This window comes from Phacochoerus africanus, chromosome 6 (genome assembly GCF_016906955.1).
Source record: "Phacochoerus africanus isolate WHEZ1 chromosome 6, ROS_Pafr_v1, whole genome shotgun sequence".
NCBI lineage: Eukaryota > Metazoa > Chordata > Mammalia > Artiodactyla > Suidae > Phacochoerus > Phacochoerus africanus.
The window spans coordinates 89,494,912-89,513,798 of NC_062549.1; the positions used below are offsets into that span (position 1 = coordinate 89,494,912).

Sequence of the window (18,887 nt, forward strand, 5' to 3'; positions counted from 1 at the left end):
GGAACTCCAAGAGAAATCTGCTTCTAACAGGAGAGGGATTTTGTTGCAAAGGGGTGGAGAAAAGGTTGAAGAGATAAATGCTGGAAATGACAGGGTGAGGGTGCTTGTGAATCTTCTTCAAACCCAAGAAATCTTCCTACAGGCCTGGGAAAGGCCCTGCAGGAGAGATTAAAGAGCCTTGGACATGGAAAGGCATGAAAGATTCATGAACTAAATCCCTAGATGCCTGGAGGTCATGGGAAATGAGGGCACCCTTCAGAATTTCCTCTATCACACTATGAAGAGGAGAAAGCATCCCCAAAATGAGCCCAGAGGTGTCACCCAAGGCCCCTCCCTTCCCTTCTGAGCCAGGGGAGCACAGTGCTTCCCTCACGTCCTGCAGTAAAAGGCCTGGGTTCACTTCTATCCCTGAAGGTGCTCTAATTCTTCCATTTGAAATTTCTCAGCTAGACCCCCTGCCTGGGAAACACACATTCTCAGCCTCTTTCCCTCTATTATCTGGGTGCAGTTCACAGAACCGGCCTGTTCTGGTAGTCATCTTAGAACCTGGAACTAGTAGACATAATAGCCAGTTAAAGGCCTGACAGGAGTTCCCATCATGGCTCAGCAGAAATGAATCTGACTAGTATTCATGAGAATGTGGGTTCCATCCCTGGCCTCACCCAATGGGTTGGGGAACCGGCATTGCCATGAGCTGAGGTATAGGCCGAGGACACTGCTTGTAACAGGCGTTGCTGTGGCTATAATATAGGCCAGCAGCTGCAGTTCTGATTCGACTCCTAGCCTGGAAACTTCCATATGCTGCAGGTGTGGCCCTAAAAAGCAAAAAATGAAAAATAAATAAATAAAAGGCCTGACAGATCGCCAATTTGGTAGACATGAGAGACTTGGGAAATTCTGGTAGCTGTGATACCTGGATTGAATCAAAATAGAATGGGAGGAGTTCTCGTTGTGGCGCAGCGGAAACGAATCGACTAGGAACCATGAGGTTGCGGGATCGATCCCTGGCCTTGCTCAGTGGGTTAAGGATCTGGCATTGCTGTGAGTTGTGGTGTAGGTCACAGACATGGCTTGGATCTGGCGTTGCTGTGGCTATGGTGTAGGCCGGCAGCAACAGCTCTGATTAGACCCCTAGCCTGGGAACCTCTATATGCTGTGAGTACAGCCCTAAAAAGACAAAATAAAAGTAAAAAAATAAAAAATAGGAGTTCCCGACATGGCGCAGTGGTTAATGAATCCGACTAGGAACCATGAGGTTGCGGGTTCAGTCCCTGCCCTTGCTCAGTGGTGTAGGTTGCAGAAACGGCTCAGATCCCGCATTGCTGTGGCTCCGGCGTAGGCCAGTGGCTACAGCTCCGATTGGACTCCTAGCCTGGGAACTCCATATGCCATGGGAGTGGCCCAAGAAATATCAAAAAGACAAAAAAAAAAATCGTAAAATAAAATAAAAAATAGAATGAGAATCAGTCTGGATTGATGCAGGAGACTCTCAATCCCCAAATGGGAAAATGGACATTTTCCAATAAAAGCTCATTTCCACTTAACCTTTAAAATAGTTACATCCCTTCCCTGACTCATACCTCATAACTCATCGGAAATCGCCTTTTCCCTAGAATCAGAGATGACTCCAATTTCTTCTGTATATTAATCAATCTCTTCAGCCTGGCCTTCAAGACCCTTACCACTTAGATTATTTTCTTCCCCTTTCTTTCTTGGTATCTTTTTTTTATTTCTCATGTGGCAAAACGTGCAGGGACAGAGGTGATCTTGGGCAGGTTAATTAACTTCAAAGAGCCTGAATTTCCTCACCGGCTTAGTTAGTGGATCAAGTGGTACAACAGGCTGGAAAATACACTAAAAAGTACAAGTCACCATGCAGTGCCAATTTTTGCCCAGTATGGGGGGATGCTAGGGGTAAGCCTGGAGACTCTTGGCACATTCAGACAGGGCTGCTGGATCAGAGATATGACGGGCGGCATCAGATGGGATTCAAATACGTCCAAGGAATTGTGCCTAGAAACAGGACAGACACAGACAAGGGCGGTTCCTTCACCCCCCACCCATGCACTCAGAGGAGCTGGCCTCCCATCTGGACCTGATTTGTTCCCTTTGCCTTACTTACCTCCAGCTCTGACCTGGCCCTCTGAGGTCCCTCTTGCCCCAGAATCCACTGAAAACACTGTTCCCATAAGTCTTTCCATTAGGAGCGTTATGCAAGTTTTTGTCAAAACATCCTTTCCACAAGTTTGGCTTTTCAGCTATGCTAATGCCCATATGCACGTATGTTGTGTAAGCTGTGCTCACGCTGCTCCATAAGCCCACTCTGATCTAGACTGGTGACTATTTTGTTGCTGCCAGAAACCCAACCTTGTTTTAGCTTGTCAGACAGGCATCCAAGCTGGGTGTGGAAATCATTCCTTGGGTTTGAATGTCTCTAAATGTGGCTAGATTCTCAACACATCACTCCCTGCATCACCTCCATGCTAGAGAACTTGTTCTCAACCTTCTCCCAGTCAGTTAGCATTCATTCTTCAATCAAGCAAGACAGCCCTGAAGTATTAGACTATGAGTTCTGGAAGGTCAGGAACTGAGTTTGTCTTACTCAAAATATCTTCAGTATCCAGCCTAGGCTAGTAGAAGCTGAAAAAAATGTATTTTTTTTTTTTTTTTTAAGGGCCATACCCAGGGCATATGGAAGTTCCCAAGCTAGGGATCTGAGCCGTAGCTGATGGCCTACGCCACAGCTACAGTAACGCCAGATCTGAGCCATGTCTGAGAACTACAGCACAGCTCATGGCAATGCTGGATCCTTAACCCACTGAGCGAGGCCAGGGATCAAACCTGCGTTTTCACGGATACTAACTAGTTGGGTTCATTACCGCTGAGCCACAACAAGAACTCCTGAATAAAGATAGGTTGAATGAATGAATGAACAGAGTCCAGTCTGTGGCGGCTTTATTGATGGTAGTCCCTTCCCATTGTTTAGAGGGAGTTGGGGATGGGGAAGATTTAGAAGGTTCCATAAGGGGGTGAGACAAGAATACAAACATTAATGAAGAGCATCTGAGGACTTTGACAGGGAGGAGGAACCACTGGTGCCTATTAATGGGGGCATAGCATCATTACAGGGACAGGGTCAGCTGGCATTAGTGGCAGGGAGGCATATGTGGTGCCAAACACGGGGACTAAGAGGAAAGTGGAAGAAGGAAGTGACAAAGGGCATCTGTTCTAAATTTACTGTGGTGGTTTCTCATGCTTCAGGGTCTCATAAGTCTCCTGGTTCCGGGTGCTTAGGCCCTGGAGGTAGAGGTCACGATAGTCAGGAATTTGGGCCCATCACAGGTCCTCCTATCCACCCCCACAGGCCCTACCCCTGCCAGAGGTCACTCAAAAGGCCACCATCTTCTGCTGACTTCCAGGGACTAGAGGTGGGGGGATGAGGAGACAAGTTCACTTACCGTGTAAATGCCGTCTGATTTCTGCAGAGACAGAAATGGCAAGGTATTAGAGACCCACACCTCCTCCAGGGCCCCTCAGCATCTTCTTCCCCATGCAGGGAGGTATCTGGCCAGGAGTGGCTAGCCCCCTTGGGCTAGAGGGCACTCACATGGATACTCTGGAGCATGGATGCACATTTGCTCACATGGCCACAAACACTTGTATACACACAACATACAACTCGCTCACATATTCACTGTCACTCTTCACTAGACTCTGCCTCGTCACCTGCTGAATGTTTTACTTGTGACTTGGCTAGGTGGCAGAGTGGATAGGATGAGGTAGGAGGGGGATTCTGAAGCTTATACAGGCCAGCACCAGAGTCACATGCCCGCCCACACCAGACCCCCCCAGATGGCTCAGACTTCAAGGCTAAAGTTCCAGAAGGGCTCAGAGTCTGAAAAATTGACACCCAGTTGAGGAAGGGTCCATACCTCATAGCTGTCTATAGCTGCCTTTCGCACCTGGAGCTGGAGTAGGGAAAGGTCATTAGCAAAGATGAGGTTAGTGGTCCATCCACCCTCCCTCCCAACTTTGTAGGGGAAACCTGTTATTTCCTCTCCTTGAGGCCATGCTGCCACCACCTTCCCACTTCTCCTTTCAGCCCTCACCCCACCCTGCCCCAACCTTACCTTGAGTCGACAGTAGAGGAGGGTGAGGACAATGCCATATAGAAAGAGGATCGCATCCAGGATATAGCAGAGCTGAGGTTCTCCCAGGGCCGCTGAGGGGATAGAGGGTACTCATGGGGTCAGGGGCAGCAGGGAAGATCTGGTGCTTAGAGGAGAGAAGGAAAGGGCTCTCGGAGGTAGGACGGGACCTGGAGGGGAACCCTCCACGGGAAGAAACTTCATCTTCCTCTCTGGAGTCCTATTTCTGTCACTTCTCCCTCAGCCTAAGATAGTAGGGGTAGGACAGGACATATGAAGGGTTCTGTTGGAATGGTACTTAGAGGTATTGAGAGTTGACCTCCTCCTCAGCCCCCGACTCTCTCTTTTCAGCACAGTGGGTTCCTCAGGCACAATTGAGTACTCCATTGCCCTCAAGGGACCCATTTAAGTTCACTGGGCTAAGACCAAAACCTCAACCCGGGGAGGGGGGAACAGTGACAAATTTCAGCAAAGAAACCACAGGGGTGTCTCTGCTAAGTCCTGTGACCTGTGGCTGAGGGCTGGACAGGAAGGATGTGAGCTAAGAAAGGGGGGAAGGCAATCGCTCTATTATTGGTCATCTAGTTTTTGCCACATTACTTTCTATCCCCTCATAAGACACTTAAATATGTAAAAATAAGGTGCCTACTTTCCTTGGCCTTATGTATACTGACGGCTCTGCACACAAGGCCGAGTGAGCGAGCTTAGCCCAGGCTCAAGGGAATGAGCCCAAGCTACATGGATTCCAGCTCTGTGTACTCTGCCCTTTTACTTACTCACTGTGGGCCACTGAGAGAGGAAGTTTTGTGCAACTAAAAAAAACCCAATGAAGTCTGGCTTCCAGCCTCTATCTGCTCCGACGCCTATCAGAAGTTCTCACAGGAATGTGGTATCAGTATAGCAGATTTTATTCCGTGACGTTCTTTCACACACGTTATTACCTAAATCTCAAAACAACCCTGTGAGGGAAACATCACCTCCATTTTGTAGATGACAAAACCGAGGCTCAGAAAAGCTAAGTAACTCCTTTGGGCCGCAGAGTTAAGTGACAGAGCTGGAAATCAAATCCAGGTTTTCTGCTTTCAGAGTCTGTACCCTCTCTTTCATGCCTCAGAGGCCCTGCTCTCTCATCTCATGGCAGCGGGCTGGCCGCTCACTTAGTCCTTCCCTCCACCTTCACCGCTGGGCTGGTGGAAGTCCATCCCAGTCAGTCTCTTTTCATTTCCTCACTTTCCCTTAAGTTTCACTAATTCTTCCTCCCTAGACCCCAGCTGCAACTATCCCTCTTCAAAACACAGACACAACAACGTAAATCAACGGTACTTTGATAAATTTTTTTGAGTCAAACAGAAAAAAAAAAAAAAATTGAAGTTTAAAAACAAAAACAAAAAACACATACACACAGACAACCCAGAGAGTAAGAAGTGAGAGTTCAGAGAATGACTGGAGCCTCAGAGCTGCAGAGAACTTCCATTTCTGCCTCAAGTTCTCAGCCGATGCTCAGCTCTCTAGAACTGGGCATTATGCTGCCCACCCACCCTCTTACCAGCTGTTGACAAAATGGTGTCTTTGTGATGACCCATAGAAATAGCAATCACAAAAAAAAGAAAGAAACAACAGTCACTTTTGACTATTCTTGCCCCGCTCAACACAAGGACAGGGCCCTGCCTTCCTAAAGGGGGCTTTGTAAAAATTACTTAACTGGAGTTCCCGTCGTGGCGCAGTGATTAACGAATCTGACTAGGAACCATGAGGTTGTGGGTTCGATCGCTGGCCTCGCTCAGTGGGTTAAGGATCCAGTGTTGCTGTGAGCTGTGGTGTAGGTTGCAGACGTGGCTCGGATCCCGCGTTGCTGTGGCTCTGGCATAGGCCAGCGGCTACAGCTCCTATTCAACCCCCAGCCTGGGAACCTCCATATGCCTCGGGAGCCGCCCAAGAAATGGCAAAAAGACAAAAAAAAAAAAAAAAAAAGAAAGAAAAGAAAAATTACTTAACCAGCTGGAGATCAGCTCCCAATGGACAGACCAAAGACACCCCACAGAAAATGCTAATCATGGGAAATGGAGTTTTCCTCCAGACCAACTTTTCTTTTCTTTTTTTGTCTTTTTCTAGGGCCACACCCATGGCATATGGAGGTTCTCAGGCTAGGGGTCCAATCGGAGCTGTAGCCGCCGGCCTACGCCACAGCCACAGCAACGTGCGATCTGAGCCACATCTGCGACCTATACCACAGCTCATGGCAACGCTGGATCCTTAACCCACTGAGGGAGGCCAGGGATCGAACCCGCAACCTCATGGTTCCCAGTCAGATTCATTAATCACTGAGCCACAATGGGAACTCCCCAGACCAGCTTTTCATGTCATACAACCACTCCCCTCCTCTGCCAAACTGAAGCCTTAGGCTTATATCAGTCCTGAAAGAAAAAGGGACAAGAAAGGAGAGAGAACAACGATTCCAATTTCAGTTCCCTCAGGGTCTCTGTGCCCGTCTTCCCAGTGCCAGCCTTCCTCTATATGTCCCTGCCTCGGCCCTCAGACTCAAGCCCTTGATTCCCACCCCCAGAGCTCAGCTCACTCTCCCTCACCAAACCCTCTCACCTGCTTGTTCAACCAAAAGGAGTAAGAGCAAGACCACTGCTGGAATCATCTTGGGCAGGGACTGAGGGGCCGAGAGCCAGGAATCGCACACACTGACAGCACTCTGCAGCTGTGCTCTGTGAGTGGTTCCCTGACCACAGAGTTCCCCCCTTCCTGCCACGCCTTCCTCCGAGCTCTGGCCCCTTCCCCTTCCTGCATTAGAGATCGGGCGGCTCCCGGAAGGGCCAGCCAAGAGAGCTAGATCTGGGCTCTTATGCCTCTGTCCTTCAGCGACCAAGCCCCTGCTACCACAGAAAGGGACTCCCGTGATCAGGAAAGGCTATCTAAACCCGCCATCTCACTCCAGCCCTGCGCAGAGATAGAGCTGTAACCAACTGCCCCTCGAGATTCCCTAAGGCCCCGTGATAGTCCCTTTCTCCCCCACCTGAAACTCTGTACCCTGTCCTGACCCAAGGAATTTACCAATTAGTGTGGGGAGCACGGCTTAGGCAGTGAGGAAGTGAGGGGAAAAGAGGAAATGGGGAATGGAGAAGTGGAAAAGACAAGAGTCAGAAAAGGGGGTGGAGATAAACAGGAAAAACTGCTAAGCACTGAGTCTAATGGAGAAATGGAGGGTTAACAAACACTCATAAATTTCCCATCAAAGTCAAAGACAATAAGATACTAAGAAAGACAGAGCAGAAGTTTGGGCATGGGGCCAGAAGATGGCTAATTTATTATAATTTCTCCTTTTCCAGTACATGCACAGAAAGCCTAATAGCTAAGCATTTATGTACATGGATACACACATACATACACAGTCCCATCCACTTCCAACGACAGACAAGCTCCGCAGATGGAGTGTGTAGGTGGGGAGAGCCAATGCTGCTCCCCTGCTCACCGATCTACTTCTCCAAACACAATATCTTGGGTACCTGAGGGGTCAGGGGAGGAGGAAAAAAAAGTGATGTTACCAAGGATCTAGAACTCATTACTGTGCCCAGGACACTGAGGATTTGAGTCTATGCCCATAGTCTTAGCAATGCTGTACAGGAAGCATTCAGTTCCTGCCCCCAGTCGGAGTCCCAAACTCCTTTGCCCAGAACGCCTCTACTACACAACAGGCCTTGTACCTATGATGGCAACGACGTCCGCCAACATGTGTCCCTTAGACATCTTGTCCAAACCAGCCTAGAAAGATTTAAGACAGCAATAACGTTAGGCAAGATTAGCAGGGTGGGAGGAGAAAGAACGAAAGGTCATAAAAATCTCAACCAAGGTCATTTAATTACTGGATTCATATCGTTGGGACTGGTTCTTACCAAGTGAGCAAAACCAGGAGCTTTGATCTTGCATCGATAAGGGCGGCTGCTGCCATCAGACACCAGGTACACCCCAAACTCTCCCTGTCCAAGGAAGAAGGTTGGTTGCCTCCATTAACAGGAAGAACATTTTTCTCTGCCAACAAAACCTCTATTCACCCTCATGTCCTCTCTCTCAAAGATGAACAAGCATTTATTTGAACATCTACCTTCGGTCACCTACTCCACGTACTGTCTTTTCCTTCCCCTCTTCTCCTCACCTTAGGAGCCTCAATGGCAGTGTATGTGGCCCCTGGAGGTACTTGGTAGCCCTCAGTATACAACTTAAAGTGATGAATCAGTGACTCCATAGAAGTCTGGAAAGAAGAAAAAGGGAGCATCAATAAACCAGATTCAAACTACAGCAGGGAGTTCCTGTCATGGCTCAGCGGAAACGAATCCAACTAGGAACCATGAGGTTGCAGGTTTGATCTCTGCCCTCGCTCAGTGGGTTAAGGATCCAGCGTTACCATGAGCTGTGGTGTAGGCTGCAGACGAGGCTTGGATCCAGTCTTGCTGTGGCTGTGGCTGTGGCCGGCAGCTGTGGCTCCGAACAGACCCCTAGCCTGGGAACCTTCATATGCCACGGGTGTGGCCCTAAAAAGCTAACAAACAGACAAACAAAGAAACTGTACAGCAGGTCTTCCCACACCGAAAATCATCTCTACCTCCCATGGAAACAAAATTCTCAAATATAAGTCAGAGAGCAGAGAAGATATGAAAAGAGAGAAGGCTATGGGAGGTTAAGAATCTTATACAGTGAATTCTTTAAAAAAGAAAAACTGCAAAGTAGGACTTAATCCAAAGATATCTTCCCCAGATGCTGCCCTCTTTGCAAAACCTCTTTTCTCCCTTCCTATAGCCAACCTTCATCTCTGCGCGTTTAGGTGGAGACACTTTGGCATCATCAACCTTGATCTCCCCGGGAGGCATCTTGTTCAGACACTGTGAGATGATTCGAAGGGACTGGCGCATTTCCTCCACCCGACACAGGTACCTGATGTAGATAAGACAGACTCAGAGCAAGGGAAGAGCAGTAAGGAGTCCCCTTGTGGCTCAGCAGGTTAAGGATCTGGTGTTGTCATTGCTGTGGCTCAGGTCGCTGCCATGGTGTAGGTGTGATCCCTGGCTGGGAAACTTCCACGTGCCACTGAGGAGGCCAAAAAGAAAAAGGGGAAAAAAAGAGAAGAGCAGTAAGAGGATCAGATATAAGGCTGGGAGGATGCCTTTGGCTGAACTCAATAGTGCCAGGTAACTTTCCTTGTTCTCTTCTCCTGTTACATGTCTGCTTGGCCTGATCACCCACATAAAACCTAGTGTTCTAATTCTAGTACTAGGCCCTTCCCCAAATCTCCTAGTTTTCTCAAACCATGTCCTGTAGTATTTCCCTCTTGAATTATCCTCTCAAACATCTTTTGGAGTATAGAACAGAAGAGTCAAAATGACTCAAAAAGAAAACAGCTTCAGGATTCCCGTTGTGGAGCAGCAGAAACGAATCCAAATAGTATCCAGGAGCACGCAGGTTCGATCCCTGGCCTCACTCAGTGGGTTCAGGATCCCATGCTGCTGTGAGCTGTGGTGTAGGTTGCAGACTTGGCTTGGATCCTGTGTTGCTGTGGCTGTAGCAGAGGCCAGCAGCTGCAGCTCCAATTCCTAGCATGGGAACTTCCATATGCTATAGGTGTGGCCCTAAAAAGCAAACCAAAAAAAAAAAAAAAAAAGAGGGAAGAAGAAGGAAGAAAACAGTTGCAAATTTTACTTGGGGTCAGTAAGGAGGAATGGAATTTTAAGCTTAGAATCTAGTGGAAAAGAGCACTGGATCAGGAGGATTTGAGTCTCAAGCATTACTAATAGAGTAATTCCAAGCTAATCTTTAACTCTTATGCTTCAGCTCTCTCAGCTACAAGATGCAGTCAAAACTAGTTCCATCTAAGACATAAGGAAAATGTAAGGGTAAAATAAGATGTTGCATATGTGACAGTGCTTTGAAAAGCAACCTAGTTTAACACACACGAGAGCCCCAATAGATACTGGAAAATATGAGAAAGAAGAAAGTAGACAAGAGAAAAGTTAGATAGGGGAGACTAACTGGACAACGAGCTAAGAAAGGATCTGGGCCTCACCTATCATAGCAGTCACCTCGAGAGCCAATAGGAACATCAAACTCCACCTGGTCATAAACGTCATAGGGCTGGGTCTTCCGCAGGTCCCACTGGATGCCTGAACCCCGGAGCATCACCCCACTGTAGAGTATAATGGGACCAAGAGTCACTTTCCACAAACCAAGAGAGGAGCATGCTCTCTTCCTTAGTCTCCCCTCCCTCCCTCCCTCACACTCTGGGCATGGGATACAAACTTGGCATGGCAAGGAAGGCCACACCAGAAGCCAAGGTGTTAAGCTGGAATCCACCCATCCCTAAGGACAGAAGTCTTATTCCTCCCACCTAAAACCATAGTTAAGTGCGTCTTCCGCTGTGACAACCCCAATGTCGACTGTCCGATTTCGCCAGATCCTATTGTTGGTCAGCATCTGTTGATCAAGAAAGCTGGTGTGTGAACACTCTTCAAAACACTTTTCAAACACTTCTCTCTTTCTTCACAACTGGGGAATAAAACCCTTCTTGGAGGAAAAGAGGGAGTTTTCCCACTCCCTGCCCTTACCTCCTCCAACTCATCAATCCGAAAAGAGAAGTTCTTAGAAAACTCATAAATGTCATCCAGAAGCCCAAGGGGTAGGTCCTAGAAGACAAATGGAGGATGGATAGTGAGTTCAGCTCAGCCTCCACCAAGGAGAGCCAACTCAGCCTCCCCTCAGGGCTTCAGGGTCAGCATTTTCATTGGCCAGGGCTGCCCTCCAGTGGCCATAGAGGATATAGGCATTGGCTGGAAGCTAAGGGAGGCAGGGGAGCCTGCTCACCTGGTGCACGCCTCCTGGACGGATGTAAGCAGCATGCATGCGAGCTCCGGACACTCGCTCATAGAACTCGAACATCTAGATGGGAAACACTGAGAATCAGTGACAAAGTCCTGGGCCCCTAAGTCCAACAACATGGTGGTCTACTCCCCCACCCCTCGCCTTCTTATGCCCAACCAACCGCTCATGACACAGGACTCCTTAAGAATATAAGCCAGGTTAAGTATACCTTCTCCCCATAAGTGTTCTCCCTATGTTCTCCTTTTACTCTTTCCCTCATACCTTCTCTATCTCCTTTACCTCCTTCCCTTTCCTCCTTCTCATACCTTCTCCCTTTCTTCAAACATCCAGAAGAAAGGTGTCATGGCCCCGATATCCAGGGCATGTGTGGTCACAGCCATGATGTGGTTCAAAAGTCGTGTGATTTCTCCAAAGAGCACTGCAGCAGGTGAAGACAAGAAGAGAAGGATATGGGAGCCAAGGATCCAGGCTGACAGAGTCATTCTGGGCAGAGCCTAAGGTCTGTTTACTAAGCTCAGGTTCAAAGCTCCTAAGACGGGGGCAGTTGGGAGAGGCACTGCGCTGTACTCACAGTAGGCCACGAGAAGAAGAGGATGGGGCATACCTCGGATCCACTGTGCCCGAGGAGGAGGCTGGATGTTGAGCAACTTCTCCACCGCCAGTGAATAGGCCTGTTCGTTACACATCATGGACACATAGTCTAGCCGGTCAAAGTATGGAAGGGCCTGGGCAGAGAAAGGACTCTGGATCACATCTAACAGACTCAGGAACCCTCAGTCTGGCTGCAAGAAGAACTGTTCTCAGTGGGCATCAGAGATCAGAGCTGCATAAGCCTTCCCAGACTCAGGAGCCTTAGCAAGGATGAAACAATGTAGGGGTAAGGGTGGGGGAACCCTGATTTGTCACATCTGCCAATTTCCATGGTGAAAATACTCCCACCAGTTTCTGTTTTAAACTACCAACATTACATAACTCAACACAGAACTGAGCAGAGTAGTACACCATTATACAGTATATCCCCTATACAGATATGATAAAAGTAAATAATACCTCAAAAGCATAGCAAAGAAAAATGTAGTAAAATAATGAAGCCATGGATTTTAATTTTTAATATATAAAATTTTAAAATATCTGGTTTTTAATATGTATTACATTGCAAGCTAATGCAATTTAAGAGCGGCTGTGTTTCACAACTGGCTCACAAAATTCCTGAAAATTTAACAGTCTGTCTTGACAGCCAGTATGAGCTGTCTCCAGCACACCCAATGCCAACTAAGCCTTCTGGGCCAAGCGACGCCCCTGTCAAAGAACGCCTCTCTGAGATATTGATGGAGAAAAGTAATCAGTCCTAGGAGGATATTAAGAAATAGCACCAAGACGGATGGGGTTTGTTTCTGTGGGAACAGTCAGGTAGAAACAGTTCTTCCCCGGAATACCAAGAAAGCTAAGTCCCAGCTGTCTGCTGAAGCAGCTTCGGCTTCCAGGAAGGAGGTGGGGCTAAGATGCCTCTATTTGGGACAGCCAGTTCTTGTCCTGATGTCACTGTGACGTGGGATAATGCTACGATGGTTAACTCCAGGGACTCCAAGAGTCACCACCATCGCCTGGAATCTCTGGGGAAATCACATTCTAGTCACTGGGTTCTAAGTCCTAAGCCCATCATCCTCTGTTATCAAGACCTTTCTTCATGACAGTAAGAAAAAAACTCCAGATCCAATTTCTGCAAATCTGACCCTTACTACTTGGGTCAAGGAGTTCTCCCAATAACGGCAAACTCTGTCACGAACTCCCTCCCGGTCATTCTGACTCACTGAGTATTTCGAAAACAACCTTAGACAGCTGGAAGATACCAGAATCAGTTCTTAATCCTAAGGAGCTGACGTTTCCCCCACTTTCCCTGACCCCAGGGACATCAGCTTTGACGTGCTAGTATGATATAAGAGCAGGGAAACTGAGGCACTAGAGTAAGGGTAAAAGGGCCAGCCAAAAGTCAGCCAGAGAAAAGCTGGGAGTGTAGCTGTGGATCCAAAACATTTCTTTTTTTCTTTCTTTCTTTTTTGTTGCTATCTTAGGGCTGCAGTGACGGCATTTGGAGGTTCCCAGGCTAGGGGTCCAATCAGAGCTGTAGCCGCCAGCCTACACCACAGCCACAGCAACTCGGGATGCAAGCCGTATCTTCGACCTATACCACAGCTCATGGCAACGTCAGATCCGTAACCCACTAAGCAAGGCCAGGGATCGAACCTGTATCCTCATGGATCCTAGTCAGGTTTGTTAACCCCTGAGCCATGAAGGGAACACCTTCAAAGCATTTTGTTGGATAAACCAAACCTGGATGACTTAAGTCAAGCATCCCTTGCCACATCCCTTCATCCTCCCAACCAAAACTATCGTTATAACCTTGGTTTATACAACTCCCCCTCAACACCCTCCTCCCCTGAGGTTTTGGGTCAGCAAATTGGCAAAGTCCCAGGCTAAAGTATCCCCAGGTCCTGTCGATAGGCCCTTGTTCACCCTCCACACCTGCAGATAGGTCTTGTATTCAATGAGCTTCTCAGTGCCTCGGTGCAGCAGCCCAATGTGAGGATCGCACTTCCGCACCATCTCCCCACTCAGTTCCATCACTAGCCGCAGGACTCCATGGGCTGCTGGGTGCTGGGGCCCAAAGTTCAGGGTCAGGTTCGACACCAATGTGTCCTTTGGAGGGTCCACATCTGAGAGAAGTGGGAAATAGTTGGGCCAATAGTAATTCCCTTGAGATCCCCCAAGAGACAACAAGAAGTCAGCATTTCCATATAAACATTCCATCTCACCATTCCATACTCTGACAATTTCCTAATCTTTTTTTTTTTTTTTTTTAATTTTAAGGACTGCACTGTGGCATAAAGAAGTTCCCAGGGTAGGGGTTGAATCAGAGCTGCAGCTGAGGCCTACACCACAGCCATAGCAACACCAAATCTGAGCCTCATCTGTGAACTACACCGCAGCTTGCAGCAATGCCAGATCCTTAACCCACTAAACAAGGCCAGAGATCAAACTCATATCATCATGGCTACTAGTCAGGCTCTTAACACACTGAGCCAAAAGGGGAAATCCCCAATTCCTTAATCTTTAACATAACCAGGAAGAAGACCATTAGATGGGAAAAAGGGGAGGGAGATCTAAACTTTCTTTTTTTCTTTTTCTTTTCTTTTCTTTCTTTCTTTCTTTCTTTTTTTTTTTTTTTTTTTGCTTTTTAGGGCCGCATTGGCAGCATATGGAGATTCCCACGCTAGGGGTTGAATCAGAGCTACAGCTGCCGGCCTGCACCGCAGCCACAGCAACACCAGATCCACAGTTCACGGGGATACCAGATACTTAACCCACTGAGCAAGGCCAGGGAACAAACCCTCATCCTCAAGGATCCTAGTCAGGCTCATTAACCACTGAGCCACAACGGGAACTCCGGATCTAAACTTTCTGATGAGAGAAACCAGCAATCTCACCCTCTCCATGTCTCCCAAAATACTTTTAAATATATATACATATATATCAGTCCCTAATATATGCACTACTCTAAGCATTTATTTTAATTAATTTTCTCAAAAACCATATGAGTAGTTGATTCTATCATTATCCTCGTCTTACTAGAGAACTTGAGGCCAGAAAGGATACATGAATTCTCACAGAGTTAGTTAGGTGGCAGAGCCATAATTTAACTTGGCCTGGTCAGCTCCAGACTCCACACCCTTAACCACTAAAATACACTGCTCTCCAGATCTATTTGATGAATGACCAACTGATCAGAAAATGTATACTTAATTCTTACTGTTGCTCAATGACAGTTTTTACCCTTAAGAGGCTTACAATTTAATTTGGGAAATAAGCACATGTGAGAACTAGCAAAACATGAAATTTACAAGTTGCCAAGTAAGTTTAACCCTTAAGTACTTAAAGGAAGGAAAGAACACTGTGAAAACCTCATGGACACAAGATCTGAGTTGTTAAATACAGGGAATGATTCAGACAGGCAGAGAGAAGAGGCATCCCAGGCTATGGAATGAACACAGGTCAAATCTTAGAAACAAGGAAGTAAGTATCTGTGGAACTCTTATCTGCCAAGAGACAGATTAGTGTTGGCAGGCAGTAGGGGGTAGTGGTTCAATTATCAGTATTTTTATTAACGACACTTACGGAAGACTTAGCAACAGGCCCGTCACTACACTAAGTGGTTTATGTTACTAGCATCTCATTCAATCCTTACAATAATGCTATATAGTAGGTGCCTTATTCATTGGTAAATGGACTCTCAAACCAGAGTCTACCTTTGCAACCAAAATTCTCCTCCACAATCTTTGGAGTCAGACCTGTGTACAAATCCACTTATGTCACTGATCACGTTTTAATCTCCCTACACCATCATTTCCTCAAAATTGGGATAATGTTTGTATCACTCTCATAGAGTTGTTGTAAAGACTAAATAAACAAAAACACTTAGCATATGGTAACTACTAAGCTGTTGTTACAGTTAAATTTTTGAAAGGTAACTGGAAGTGCCTTTGAAGGTTTTTGAACAAAAGAATGAATGCCATGGTAAAATGATGCTTGGGGAAGATGAAGGCAATGACATTGTATAGGATAGTTGGAGGGAGACAAGATCAGTGGCAGGAACACAGCAAAGAGACTCCTAAAATAATCACAGTCTAATACAAAACAAATCTGAACAAGAAAGAAAGGGAGATAACCAGATGTATAATGTTATTAAAGAATTTGCAAAAAAAAAAAAGAATTTGCATGGTTTGGTGACTTACTGGACATAGATATAGAGGGCAAAAGAGAAGAAAGAGCCAAAGATAGATGATTAAAAAGTTTCAATCCTGAAGGATTAGGAGAATGGGGGAGTCACTGATCAAAATTTTAAATCAGGAGTTCCCGTCGTCGTGGCGCAGTGGTTAACGAATCCGACTAGGAACCATGAGGTTGCGGGTTCGGTCCCTGCCCTTGCTCAGTGGGTTAACGATCCGGCGTTGCCGTGAGCTGTGGTGTAGGTTGCAGACGCGGCTCGGATCCTGCGTTGCTGTGGCTCTGGCGTAGGCCGGAGGCTACAGCTCCAATGAGACCCCTAGCCTGGGAACCTCCATATGCCGCAGGAGCGGCCCAAGAAATAGCAAAAAGACCCCCCCCAAAAAAAAATTTTTTAAATCACAGGAGTTCCTGTTGTGGCTCAGAGTGTTAAAAACCCAACATGGTGTCCATGAGGATGCAGGTTCAATCCCTGGCCTCCCTCCTTGGGTTAAGGATCCAGCATTGCCACAAGCTGCTGAAACCCGCAGCATAGGTCGCAGATGCATCTTGGATCCTGTGTTGCTGTGGCTGCAGCTGACTCGAACCCTAGCCCAGGAACTTCCATATAAGGAAAAAAAAAATCATGAGGAAGAGCTAGTTTTGATGGGGAAAAATGTATTGTATTCCGTCGGGTTCCATTTGGGTGCCAGTGGGAAAGTCACCTTGTCTAGAGGGAGGTGTCTAGGGGAGACTGAACCTCTGGAAAAAGGTGAAGCTAAAGATACAGATTTGGTAGGAACCTTCAGGGGTTTGATGGGACCTATTTGTTCTTTTCTCCTGAAATGTCATATTTGACAAATAACTTCTATTATCACTATTACCATGTTTGCTGAGTTGCGAGGTTAAAGAAGTAAAAAGGACTGGGGCTAAAATTTGCCTAAAACAGAGCTCAAAAGCACTTACGCGTCAGCTTGGGGACAGAGAGGGGTATAGGTTGAGACTGTGGCTCTGGGCACTTACCATTCCAAGGTGGAGGTTTCCAGTGGGCTGTTTCCTTAGTGGGGTACATGACAGCTCCCCCAAACTGCTCTGCCCATTCCACATCTGGCTGCCATTGCCGAGCCCCTCTGGGGAGGTAATAACAGATCCTAGACAAAGGGCCTGACAGGTGCTTGGTTCCTCTGTTCCCATCACTTTCAAGTGGGCCCAGGGAAGGGTGTCTTGGATTCTTCAATGCCAAGTCACTGGCAAAGAGTTATGTAGCTTTGGCAGAGCAAGCTGGAACTCCAGAGATTCCACTCTTACTAAAAACTTATTCCCAGAATCACTTCACCCATCATCCCTGTGCATGCAAAGTTAGGGTTCCCAGCTCCTTTAAATTCTGGCCATATTCATATTCCCATCCTGGTAAATACGGTGTTTATTCAAGGTCAATCAAAGAGTAGGAATAGAAAGGGGGGTTGGGCATGCTGGCTCCTTGGCTCTGTTCAAGTATGGTGAGAGTGATGCACTGGTGCCAACCCGCGGTTCTTGGTTTATGCTACTCCTTTAAGACCATCAGAGGTGCTTTCCTCTTCTTCCACAGCGCCTAAGGAGCCTTCTTACCAGTTGCAGCCCACCCCTGATGGGGTCTGCGAAAAGCAGTAGCACAAAAAGGGGAGAGTGACATTATCACTAACGCTGAAGGGCAGAGTCTCCCTCCAACTGATTTCACCCCTAGCAGACGGAGCTCAAGACTCTCTTTCCTCCCTCTGACAGAACAGGTGCCGCTGGATCCTGGAGCCCGAGAGAGCAGGCCTGGGCGAAGGGTCACGGGCCTGGGTCATTCTTTCCTAAGGGGTCACAGGGTCCGCGGAGTCCCCAGACTCGGGGAACCCTAGCCCTAGGGACGGCGTATCGAGGGCTTCCCTTGGTCTCACCTGCTAGGCTGAATCGGCAGTCGGGCCCCAGCCCCGGGCCGCAGCACTTGGGCCGCGACGCCCCGGAGGCTGCACAGTGCTCTGAGCGCCGCCATCTTGCCCCGCCACAGACTGCGGGAAGGAGAACCGGGCGGAAGTGCTTCGCGCGCGCCTCCTTGTGGGCTTCTCGCCCATTCGCACAACGCAGCGGCCCTCTTGGAAGCTGGCGGGGTCGCAGGACAGCCAACCTGAGGACATCCGGGTTCTGCACCTGGGCTTCATTTTCGCCTAAATATCCATGGCTGAGGACGATGCTTTCCACCTCTCCTGACTGGCCCTTCTAAGTTCCAGCCGCGGGCTATAGCTCCCTCTATGCTCCTTCGCCAATCTGTCTGCGCGCCTCGGAAAGTGCCCTGCTTCCCTCCCGGGGCTGGGCACACACTCTCTTCCCCTCTCCCCTCCTGGGCTGCCTAGCTGCTGTAGCCCTACCCTTCTGGGGTTGCTCCAGGCTTTGCCAATTCCCTCCCTAGCCCCGAATCCAAAGGACTCGGAGCAGAAAAAGCCAGCCAATTTCCAGATGGCCTAAATGGGTTAGGGGAAAGGGGCTCCAGTAGGGCTGGGCGGGTCTGAGAGCTCTGGCCAAACCAAAATGAAAAAAGAGTAGGACGCCAAGGCCACTAGCATTGGAATGGGCTGCTGGAGTGTGTAGGAGCCACCTCACCCCAGCTGAGGAGGGGAGGTCCCTTATGGGTGATCCTGACATCTGCAGGGCTTCCAGAAGCTCCAGAATTACAGACCCAGGAAGTGCCCTTAGCGATGCCTCATACCTGACTTCTATCCCAGTCAGACTCTTTTACCTCACATCTTTCTGACTCAGTCTCAGTCCTGGCCAAGAGCATAGAAAAGTAGTACCACCAGCAGTCTGATCCCAATTCTATGTGGAAGAGACAAAGAAGAGTTTTCCAACTTTGGAGCAGGTTCCTGTTCTTTCTGCTTCCAAAGCCAGCTCCGACTGGGCCACCCATTGAGTTCTGCACATCCCTCCCACTTGGGGCCTGGAAAGAGGCCTTCCCGAGATCTCCCCGAGACAGCGTCCCTGGGCCACAGCCCACCAGCAGTGCAGCAGTGTAGCAGGGTGAGGCAGACAGGCCAGGAGAATGGCAGAGACAGGGAATTCTTAGCTACACGGAAAGGGGAAAGCCAG

The 18,887-nt window shown here is 48.1% G+C and overlaps 2 protein-coding genes across 2 annotated transcripts; both read right to left on the minus strand.

The window, feature by feature from the left end:
* Positions 1-2,938: 2,938 nt before the first annotated feature.
* Positions 2,939-6,918, minus strand: FCER1G (Fc epsilon receptor Ig). Its single transcript, XM_047784088.1, has 5 exons — positions 6,747-6,918; positions 4,131-4,222; positions 3,933-3,968; positions 3,459-3,479; positions 2,939-3,297 (listed from the first exon to the last, which is right to left on the minus strand). Exons 1-5 carry the CDS (start codon positions 6,793-6,795, stop codon positions 3,235-3,237), a joined length of 261 nt encoding a protein of 86 aa, XP_047640044.1. The 5' UTR covers positions 6,796-6,918; the 3' UTR covers positions 2,939-3,234.
* A 512-nt stretch (positions 6,919-7,430) lies between these two features.
* Positions 7,431-18,024, minus strand: NDUFS2 (NADH:ubiquinone oxidoreductase core subunit S2). The gene is made up of 14 exons (XM_047784087.1): positions 17,705-18,024; positions 16,806-16,912; positions 13,545-13,735; positions 11,626-11,746; positions 11,327-11,439; positions 11,004-11,078; positions 10,748-10,825; positions 10,531-10,616; positions 10,210-10,329; positions 8,954-9,083; positions 8,308-8,403; positions 8,048-8,131; positions 7,859-7,916; positions 7,431-7,660 (listed from the first exon to the last, which is right to left on the minus strand). Exons 1-14 carry the CDS (start codon positions 17,797-17,799, stop codon positions 7,623-7,625), a joined length of 1,392 nt encoding a protein of 463 aa, XP_047640043.1. The 5' UTR covers positions 17,800-18,024; the 3' UTR covers positions 7,431-7,622.
* Between the last annotated feature and the right edge of the window lie 863 nt (positions 18,025-18,887).